General features: G+C 32.1%; 1 protein-coding gene across 1 annotated transcript in view; it reads right to left on the reverse strand.

Moving 5' to 3' along the window:
- LOC128166776 (protein zyg-11 homolog B-like) overlaps positions 1–4,108 on the reverse strand; it is a 13,288-nt gene extending 9,180 nt beyond the window's left edge. Inside the window, exons 1-5 of the mRNA XM_052832146.1 lie at positions 4,005–4,108; positions 1,042–1,956; positions 634–748; positions 404–544; positions 98–274 (exon numbers count right to left, since the gene is read on the reverse strand). Coding sequence (XP_052688106.1) covers positions 98–274; positions 404–544; positions 634–748; positions 1,042–1,898 — 1,290 coding nt within the window. The 5' untranslated portion in view covers positions 1,899–1,956; positions 4,005–4,108. The remainder of the gene's footprint in view (positions 1–97; positions 275–403; positions 545–633; positions 749–1,041; positions 1,957–4,004) is intronic.
- Between the last annotated feature and the right edge of the window lie 5,543 nt (positions 4,109–9,651).

A 9,651-nucleotide genomic window follows, 5' to 3' on the forward strand; every position in this document is an offset into this window, starting at 1 on the left:
AGGCCCTAGCAGATCAATGATCATATACATGTATCAGTAAATTTTACTGGACACAATGGTGGTCAATGATACAGCCTGTCACTATTCACTCACTAACCTGCTGATGGTTGGGGAAGTTCTCCATGGCTAGGAGGGTCAAGTTGACAATCCTGGTGAGACAGGCGGGGTGGACCTTGGCTCCCACCTCTCCCTTAGACAGGTTGTACAGGCAGGCGGTAGCTGCCATCTGCACCCCCAACTGTTTGGGGTGGCTCTTCATGGCTGGCAGCACCAACTAAAAATTAATTTTTTTTTTTAGATATCGGTATATAGAATTAGCAAAGATTCACCCATGTTAACACTAGCAGGCCAATTAAAGCACAAAGCAACTGATGAGCAATATTCTAAGACAGGTTTAATCTACCTTTATGATATCTTCTCTGGGCTTCAACATGACTTGTGTCAAGCGAAACAATGTGTACAGGGACTTCTGGACATAAACACACCGGCTGACATATCTTCTCAGGGCCTCCATAATCTGCCTCTCGTCGGCTTCTCCGCTGACCTGAATATGAAAAATAAGGATAAGTGTTTGCCTGTAAATCTACTCTGTGTACTAGTATGTGGAAACAACTGGGACCATACAGTACTCACAGTCATGGTTCCGATGAAGTCTGGACTCTGGTCGTTGGTGAACATTGAATATTCACAGTACTCTGTTAGAGCCAAACCTAGGAAGTTCAGCTTGCTGTGACAACTCACATATTCCCTGCAACAAAGATTGAAATACCAGGTTATTTCATGAAATTTGATAAAACATTTTCTACACACATGAAATTTAATAAGTAGATAAATTCTGTTATGTGAAACTTTCTCCACAAATAAAGGCAGCAGGAAACATGATTTCAAAACCATCCTAGCCCCCATGATGACTCTAATCATTGCAAAATTGACTACAGTAGTACTTGAATTTGAAAAATTGACACACTCAAATGTTTATTAATATCTTATGAAATCTAAGATGGGGATAAAACAAAAATTTCATAACTAAAAAAGACATACCTGAGAACATCTTCATTGGCACCATCTTTCCCCGAAATATCCAAGGAGGTAAGGTTGGGAAGGCATCGGGGTCTAAGGAGGAGGTTAATGATAGCGAACTTCCCGGAGTTGACATTGACGAACGGCTGCATTGAGGAATCCTCCGACACATCCAAATGAACCAACTTTGTCAATTCACACAATACAGGAACCACATCGTCCTGATTGGAGGCCACTAGATTGTACATAGATAGAGATTTCAGGCGGTCCTTGCATTTCCTTAGGGGGGATATGTCCAGTATCTGGGTACTGGATATATCCAGATTCACAAGGCAAGGAAGGTCTTCCACAATAATTTCAAGTCCATGTTTATTAAATTCTGTGTTGCTAACATTCAAACTCTGAAGATTGTGCAGTTTGGATAATGACACAACTACACAGAACTTTGTACTGTTCACGAACGTGCTGTTATTGACATTTAGGGACTTCAGATTGGACAGAGTCCACTCTCCCAGACATCCAATGACATCATTCACAGTGGCTGTTCGAAGTCCAATGATCTCCAGTTCAGAAATTTTATGACTTTTCAAAATCCTCAAACCTTTTGCCGAAAGCTGAGCATCTCTGATGGACACCCTCTTTAAGTTTGTCACATTGGGATCGAATAGACTCAGGGTTTCGTCAGTCAGTTTACCCTTTTCACAGAGGGTCTGCAGCAGCTGTTCAGACAGCTCGCCATGGAAGAAGATGTCGGGGTCTTTGAAGGCAAGCTTCTTAATGCTTGTGTTCTCTGTGGCCGAGGCAGTGCACAGATCCTGCAGATGGTCACTGATGAAGTCAATGCAGCACTCCTGCAGGCTAGTTGGCATGTCATACATCTTGAACGGCTTTATGTACAGGTTTCTGGTCAATCCATCTACAGTTGTTTTATAGAAGCTGGAAAAATGATACATCTTGATTTATCTCAATATTCTTCTGAACACATTTGTTTCTTTGTATAATATATGAGATATTTCAATTTAATTATCAAAAGGTTTATTACGTTGTTAATTCTATGCTAACTGTGATTGTCTCACTCATTAGCACCTAATAAGATCCACTTCTGAGTGCTTCAATCTTAAGTATGTGCCTTACATGAGGTAGAGATTGTCATGGAAACTGATTTTCTTTGATAATTACTTTGACTAATTATTAGAAAGTTCTCAGAAAATAACATGTTGGTCTTTGTGAAATGCGAACAATCTTTCTGTCTAGCACATTGTGACATATGAAATCATTCAACAATAAATATCCTCATACATGTATAATTATGTTTTTCATAGTTTTTAACCATAAAATGCTAAAATTCATACAGTAAGAAAACCATGTAAAAGTTCCATCCCTTTTCCAATTTCACTTTTCAAAGAGTTATTCCCCTTACATAAATCAACAGGTAACAAATATCAAATGTAATATTCATTGCTTTATGTCTCAAAGATCAAAGATGGGAAATAAACATGTATTGTTTTAGCACTCTCTGTCACTGGTTCTCCTCACCAGCGATTCCCACAATGATGTGCACTAGTTTTAAACTTTTCAACTTAATTAATTTCTTAAAACATTCTCTTGAAATATTCAATAGCAAAAAAATTCTCTATTATAAAACATCAGGTAATATAATAAAAGGTCATCATCATTAGATATTGTAGGATATGCTGTGATTTTAATTCGAATTATTTATAGTTATAAAATCATATGACATAAAACTTTATAAGATACAATATTATATACCAGTATTATATATACTGGTATGTCTGCTATAGTTACGTGAAGACATAAGAGCATTTATGGAACGTAACACAAAACCTTTTGGCATGATGGGGTAAAGACCCTTGTGTCAAAAGGTTTTGCAATACATTCCATACATTTACGAGTTGTCATTTATGTAACTGAATTGCCCAATGATGTTTCAAATTTTTTCCTATCGACTTTGCAGTGTGGTCATGTTTAACATTGATGTTGCATTAATTGAGAGAGTTCTTTGACATTTTTTTAAATACCCAGTAATTAGAAAAAAAATAGCAAGGTTATAATTCCATCAGTTGAAATTTGGGAAATTTTCTATTTGAACCAATACAAATAAATTCAGTGGATGCAGATGTCACATATTCATATATGTATATTATCATAACCCGAATTCTATGAGTGATCACACAAAATTACCGTATATATTTGAGCATGCATCGACCTTAATTGTGAATACACTTACCACGGGTTTATGATGTCACAAAGACTAAATATACTACAAATATTGATACTTACTGAAGAGAAAGATATTCTGATACATAAAATTCAACAATCTTGTGCATTTTGATTTCATAAATTTAAGGTAAAACATATTTATCTCTTATTATATAAATATATTGCATTATTGTGGGAGGGGGTTATATTACTTACATACAATGATACATCATTACATCATCATTATACATAGATGATACGATATTCGATACATGTGCATATTTAACGCCCCATAGAATTTCTATTTTTGGTTGTGTATTGAAACCTGAAGCGGTAGAGGGTGTATTTCAAAACAAAAAAACCTTGAATTTTTCCATTCTAATGTATGAACATAATTTGGAGACAAAGGTTTTTATGATTATCGAAATATGGAGAAAAAAGTGGTGGAAGCAAAAACTTGGGACAGATTATAGTATAGAACATCAACATATCAATCTATAAAGTACAGATTTTTACACAAAATGCTGGAAAAAAAGCTAATTCAATAAAGGACTATTAAGTACCAAGTAAAAGTGCACTTTTTTATCAACCTCTTAGAAAATTTCCAATATAAACTACATTTTGTTAAAGTTTACAATGTTTATGTACATAAACACGCATCGCGATTGAGGCAAGATCTGAAACTCCATGTAGCGAGTTCTCATACAGTGTTACATGCGACATAAGATATAGTATTTGTGGGAAAATCCTATAAAAAGACTTACCTTTCGAAAAAAATAGGCCTATTGACGAAGCAACAGGTTATTTATCAAAACAAAAATCTTAATGATAATCGAGAAGGCAAATGTAACCGGAAGTACAAAGGATTACAGTTTAATAAGCAAGTCGTTCACTTTCATGTCGTATAAATGTATTCAAAAAAGAATGTGGGCGCTTAAGATGTAGATTCGGCAGGAATCTGGGCGCACAAGGAGAGTGAAAATTTCATCAATTAATTTTGAATATTTTTCGAATTATAACCGTTATTTGGTTTCTGTTGGATGTGGAATGAGTGGAAACATATTTGAAATGCAAAAGGTTTTATTTAAGAAATAAACAACGTTATTTAGTGAACATGGCGTTATGAATAGCAATTGCTCTGTTGGCATATTCCATGATGCGCGCTAGCGCATCATGGAAAATATGCCAGCAGAGCAGTTGCTATTCATAACGCCATGTTCACTAAATAATCGTTGTTTATTACTTATATTTGCATTTTACCACTCGCAAATACCCTGTATTAGCCTAGACCTTGACATTTAGCTATTACATCAAAAGTAAACATTCAGACTGTAATGTATCTTTTTAATTCACATAGATTTGTACACAGAATCAATGATATGTTATAACAGTAATTCCTTTAAATTGTTATCAAAAACATGTTTTAATATTACATGTAAATGCGTCAATTTTAATGGAGATGGAGAAAAACACATGATGTATCGTATTTAAGGAATGAATTCAATATTTATTTGTTTTATACGATATAAAATGGTTTGAGGCAGTTTACGCTTTATAAACCGCGAAGCGGTTTATAAAAAAGCGTAAACTGTTTCAAACCATTTTATATCGTATAAAACAAATAAATATTGAATTCATTGCTTATAATTTAATTTTTTAATCTTCATTGTAAATAAAAACGGTCATTTGACCTTTGAAATGACGTAAATTGTATAAAATTCAAACGTAACGTCAGGCGTATTGATACATTTTTGACGTTAGTCTTACTATGACGTAGGCAACTTTCTTTATACGATATAAAATAATTTTTTAGCCAATCAGAAAGCGCGTTACAACCAGAATTAAATTATAGTGGTTTAAATCTATAACGTCATGGAAAAGTATATATAACGTTACACCTTTATGACGTCATAGTATACTGACAGAGCAATTGCGATTATAGAGAAATAATTGCAGCTCCTCCGTATGGGCTTACAGTGGGAAAGAACAATGGAAATGCAAATATTTAAGAAATAAACAACGTTATTTAGTGAACATGGCGTTATGAATAGCAATTGCTCTGTTGGCATATTCCATGATACGCGCTAGCGCATCATGGAAAATATGCCAGCAGAGCAGTTGCTATTCATAACGCCATGTTCACTAAATAATCGTTGTTTATTACTTGTAAATACGTCAATTTTAATCGAGTTGGAGAAAAACACATGATGTATCGTATAGTGGTTTAAATCTTTAACGTCATGGAAAAGTATAAATAACGTTACACCTTTATGACGTCATAGTATACTGACAGAGCAATTGCGATTATAGAGAAATAATTGCAGCTCCTCCGTATGGGCTTACAGTGGGAAAGAACAATGGAAATGCAATTATTATAATATGGGTCTAAATATAGTAACACGATGCAATTCATGCAAAACCCTACTTATTTACAACTGTTTTTAAATGATTTTGTTGTCTCTGGGTCTTCTCTCCACAAATTTGAAACGTGTAAAGGTAACATATTTCAACATTAAAAATGTCGCTTTTTAAAAAAAGATGGAGAGATGACCCAGAGATGACTAATTATGTACTTTTTCAAATTATTTTTTGAAGGATAAAAAACAAAGTCCATTGATATGACAGCGTTGTTTCAAACAGTACTTTATAGAGCATATATTGACAAGTCTCCGTTGCTCAGTGGTTTCGTCCTGGATTTAGTGAATACATACATTCAGTGTTTTGGGTTCAAATCCAACTGGTGGTCTTTTTAAAAAACTTTTTTGTTTTAAATGTTTGTTATTATAACATGATGTTGAATTATAATATACCGGTATATTTTAATTTGTTTTTATTTATTTCTAGATCTGCTGTATGAACACTATAAATAAAATCTTTTCTTATTACTAGTTTTTTAGGATATACACAATATAACTTCATTAAAATATGTTTTCATTAACATTTCCAACTAGTTATCGGTTTACCTCTCATTGCCATTTTTTGAAAGCTTTGTGAGTTTTTTAATTACCGGAATAGCCATGTACTTCGACTCTCAACATAATATATTTTTGTTGAAACCTGTACATAGCCTTTCGAGGTTATAGACATTTAAATCCCAATTGATTCGTGTCGATGATTCCTGCAAATTTACAATCTTGTGCGCTCACTTTCTTTTCTTCCTTTTCGTTCCTTTTTCCAATTTTTTTTTTACATACATGTAATATGTAATGATTTAATTAAATACATCAATTTTATGGAATTGGAAAAAAACACATAATTACGAAAGACGAATAGGGCCACTTAAAAAATATTTTTATCTCGTAATTACGAGAAAAGATCTCGTTATTACGAGTTAATTATCTCGTAATTACGAGAAAAGATCTCGTTATAACGAGTTAATTATCTCGTTATTACGAGAAAAGATCTCGTTATTGCGATATAATTTTCTCGTAATTACGAGAAAAGATCTCGTTATTACGAGTTAATTATCTCGTTATTACGAGAAAAGATCTATTTAAAATGGCACGAATCATTATTCTATTCTTTTTATGTAAAGTGTATGAACTACTGCAATGTCTATTGATATACACATACCCTTAGCATAATCATAATTTAAAAGCGTACGCATAATTTGATATAAAATCGGACCAAGCTGTTTTAAAGAAATTTCAGAAGAAGTAGCAAAGCAGATTGATTAGTAAATTCATTAAATTATTTATCAATAATTAAGAAGGATACGTATAATTTGTTTTCAGACTCCAATATGTTATCATACAAAATCAATTATTTTCAATATACATGTAGGTTGTGTATGAACATATAAAACAAAAATTCTGGTAAATCCTGTATATCCATATCCATGACTGAAACTATATAGTCACTAAAAATATCTGTAACTAATGTGTTTTTACGACTATAGGACTACCTGGTATTTACTTCGGAGTGGGATTATAATATATATATAAGTTGAATAGTAAAATTACATGAAGTTCTTTCCTTTTATTCAGATAGGATAAAATGTCAAATCCAATCATTTTAATCTGTAGAAATTAATGAATAATGATCGTTGTTATTTTTAGATATTAATCAAAATTGAATCAATGTTTCTGGAATGAAAAGATAGACTGAAAGGGCGATCCAGTCGAATTCTTTTCAGAAACGCACCATTTTATATAGATCTTTTATAGTAATAACGATATCTTTTCTCGTAATAACGAGATAATTAACTCGTAATAACAAGATCTTTTCTCGTAATTACGAAAAATTATCTCGTAATAACGAGATCTTTACTCGTTATTACGAGATCTTTTCTCGTAATAACGAGATAATTAACTCGTAATAACGAGATAACTAATTCGTAATAACGGGAAAATTATCTCGTAATAACGAGATCTTTTCTCGTAATAACGAGATAATTAACTCATAATAACGAGATCTTTTCTCGTAATTACGAGATAAAAATATTTTTTTATGTGGCCCTATTCGTCTTTTACGAAAGCCCATTGAGCTCATTTTCGTAGGTAAAAAAAATATTTTTTTCGCGAATAAACGCGAAACTTTCGCGATATAACGCGTTAGTTTCGCAAATAAACGCGTTAGTTTCGCGAATAAACGCGTAACTTTTGCGAATAAACGCGAAACTTTCGCGAATAAACGCGTTAGTTTCGCAAATAAACGCGTAAGTTTCGCGAATTAACGCGAAACTATTATATAAATATTGTCATTTCATACAAAACCCATATGAAGGAAAACGATCGAAAACAAACACATTTTAAGTTTCATATAATAAAATACTTATTATTCATTATTATTATAATATCCGTGTTACGTTGATTTATGAAGACAAAGTATTTTTTTTGCATATAGATATTAATAAATCTGATAAAACTTTATCATAACATTTTTAGATGTTATATGTCCAAAGTAGATAATAAGTTTGAGCATCATATTACGATTTTCAGTTGTTCGCCGACCCTGTGTTCGAACAGGCATTCATTGATGATCTTTTTCTTTTCAAATTGATATAAATTTAACCGTCACAAACCTTTTAAATCTTAGTATTAATTTTTAAATGACATATGTGATAAATTTGGAGGACGAATTTACGTCATCTAGATTTGAACAAAAACTTGAAAATTTCAATTCACAGCTTGACTTATCTTTCTGCTATTAAACTACACGTTAAGTTATGTCGCAGCGATATAACATATATAATAACGTTTTAAACAATGATATCCTTTAAATTCTAAAATGATACTTAATAAAACGTTTAATTCGAATTAAAATTGTTATAATATGTTGCTGCCTCATTTTCAATAATACAGTGCCCATAAAAATGTGAGAAGCGCGTAATTTGTATAAGGTAAATCTAATTCATTTACATCTTTACATAATATTATTTTGTTTTATTTAAATTAATATATTTGTTTTCAGTAATTATTCTTCATAGGGTTTCTTCTATGAAATAACAATATTTATATTTAAGTTTCGCGTTTAATCGCGAAAGTTTCGCGTTTATTCGCGAAACTAACGCGTTATATCGCGAAAGTTTCGCGTTTATTCGCGAAAGTTACGCGTTATATCGCGAAAGTTACGCGTTATATCGCGAAAGTTACGCGTTATATCGCTATAGTTACGCGTTTATTTGCGAAACTTACGCGTTTAATCGCGAAAGTTTCGCGTTTATTCGCGAAAAAAATATTTTTTTATTTTACCTACGAAAATGAGCTCAATGGGCTTTCGTAGTCTTTCGTATATAATGCATCGGATAGTGGTTTTTAAAAATCTATAACGTCATGGAAAAGTATATGATGTCACACCTTTATGACGTCATAGTATACAGACAGAGCAATTTTAAATAATTGCAGATCCTCCGTATGGACTTATAGTGGGAAAGAACAATGGATATGCAAATATTTACTGATGTCAAAAATAAATTTTATACAAAGAATTTGAGCTAATAATATCAAAAGATAAAATATAAAAAAAAATAATTCTTTATATCAAATAGAGATTTTTTATATAAGAAAATTATTTTTTTAATATCAGAAATTCGAATTTTTTAAATCAACAAATGAATTTCAGATAGATCTATCAGAAAATCTGATATTGATATCAAGAGTTAAACGTGCAGTTGGTTAATTGATAATGGTTTAAAATCAACTGTATTTTCTAATATAAGAATTTAATTTTTTGATATTGAAAATCAGAACTAAATTAAATTAGGAAATGAATGAATGCTCCCTGTGATGCAACTTTATCAACCCCGTGTTTCAAATTAGGCGACGTCTTAGTAATTGTTGTCATTTAGTGATATCACACATTCAAATAGGTGATATCACCTATAAATCAAAAAGGTGATTTCGCCTATTCGAATAAGTGATATTACCTATGAAATTTGAAAGGATGACATCACCTATTCGAATAGGGGAT

Source organism: Crassostrea angulata, chromosome 10 (genome assembly GCF_025612915.1).
Source record: "Crassostrea angulata isolate pt1a10 chromosome 10, ASM2561291v2, whole genome shotgun sequence".
Taxonomy (NCBI): Eukaryota; Metazoa; Mollusca; class Bivalvia; order Ostreida; family Ostreidae; genus Magallana; species Magallana angulata.